At 39.7% G+C, this 1,726-nt stretch overlaps 1 protein-coding gene across 3 annotated transcripts in view; it reads left to right on the top strand.

Annotated features, from left to right (window-relative positions):
- The window catches only part of LOC111861931 (chromodomain-helicase-DNA-binding protein Mi-2 homolog), an 89,416-nt gene that overhangs the window by 54,670 nt on the left and 33,020 nt on the right, over positions 1–1,726 (top strand). For all 3 annotated transcript variants that reach the window (XR_004512746.1, XR_002842354.2, XM_023846904.2), the window contains exon 28: positions 744–835. Coding sequence is in view for 1 of the 3 variants with exons in the window: in XM_023846904.2 (XP_023702672.1) it covers positions 744–835 (92 nt within the window). In the remaining 2 variants the exon portion in view is untranslated. The remainder of the gene's footprint in view (positions 1–743; positions 836–1,726) is intronic.

The raw sequence follows: 1,726 nt of genomic DNA, 5'->3' as shown, positions 1-1,726 counted from the left end.
TGCATAGCGACATGTCCCATACGATAAATAAGCTACAACAAGAGATACCATTGAATGTGAAGTCGCCACAAGGACTTACACTGCTAAAACGCATGGTGCAGAAAATGTATTACACTGCTAGAACGCATGGTGCAGAAAATGTATGAATTTCGGGAAATTTTATTTTGGGAATCAGTGTAAAAATTTTTTACAGATATTAAAATCTGTAAATTAGAATATCTGATTCTATATTCTTTCTACATTAAAGGAGCGTTCATTTCGTTCGTTTATCATAAAAAATGTAGAAATCACACCATTTTTAGAAACATGCTTACAATTTCATTGCTCTAGAAGGGCGGGCATTTAAATAAACTCCGTCCAGCTGCCCGTACCGGAAATTAAATGGCCCGTCCGATAAAGGTTAAGGTATCCCTGTGCGGTAGCATAGTTGGTTGAGGCCCTATGCTACAAACCGGAAGGTCACAGGTTCAAATCCCGATGAGGTCATTGGATTTTTTTCAGTTTACCTAATCCATCCAGCCACAATATGGCCCTGGGTTTGACTCAGCCTGTGACAGAAATGAGTACCGGGAATATTCTTGGGGGGGGTAAAGGGTGGCTTGTAGGGCTGACAACCTTGCTGCCATCTATAAGCCGTTTGTCTAGAAAATGTGGGAGCCTCGACATCTCACAACCCTATGGACCTCCACGGCCTGTTACAGGGATACTTTTACTGCTTTTTAAGGTTTAAATTTTTATTTCAGGTTCTGGGTTTTAATGCACGACAAAGAAAAGCTTTTCTTAATGCCATTATGCGATATGGCATGCCACCTCAAGATGCCTTCAATTCTCAGTGGTAAGTAGTGTGTGTATACCACAGAATTCCTATGATGCCAGTTATATTAGTGAAGAAAAACTGAATATTTTCATTAAACAGTAAAGTTTACCATAATCTGATAATACACATCTTTGGAGAAAGAAATGTTAAGATCCCCATCTCACTGTTGATGAGTGAATATAATATTTCAGTCAGCTATGTGTTAACCTCAAATCTTACATATGTGTTAAGAGTGGATATTAGACTGTTTATCTTCCCCTCCCACCATTCCTTCAGAACAAAATATTGATATAATAGCCTTTGTATGTTTGGCAGAAAGTTATATCCATGGTACTGCTTGCTTTTCTTGTTATTTACAAAGCATCAAGTAACTGCACCAAGCTAGATGGCAAAGCAGATTTATACAGTATTGCTTCCTGTGGTGCCTTTCAGAGCAAATAATATATCACAAATCTTCTCACCTCCTCCCCATTGGTGAATATATTGAGTCCCATTTGCACCCTCCAGGGGGGGGGGTGTCGTTTACGCCAGCTCACTGGGAGCCGGGATCTCTCCCTAGTTTATAGTTGGGTCTCCCTACTGTTACAATGAATTTCACAAGCAGTCCCATGACAATAAAACATTTATTACAAAAGAAAATTCAGAACAACAAAGAAACAAACAAGGAATACACACAAGAGACTAGAATATTACAGAGTACAACAGACTGCTTGACCAACTCAATCCAGACATCAGCACGTCTGATTACGCTTACGTAGCCACAGGACAGCCATGTTACGGCGCACTTACAATTCTGCTCAAAGCTCAATATGAACAATCCTTCTACCATTACAAGAAACCACACACGTGGCTTGGATTTCTCTGATTTCACATGGACAGCCAGATCATGAAATATACTCGTAATTCACT

The sequence above is a fragment of the Cryptotermes secundus genome, unplaced genomic scaffold, assembly GCF_002891405.2.
Source record: "Cryptotermes secundus unplaced genomic scaffold, Csec_1.0 scaffold84, whole genome shotgun sequence".
Classification (NCBI taxonomy): Eukaryota; Metazoa; Arthropoda; class Insecta; order Blattodea; family Kalotermitidae; genus Cryptotermes; species Cryptotermes secundus.
Note: the sequence above shows the minus strand (reverse complement) of the source record. Positions and strands in the feature narration are given on the sequence as shown.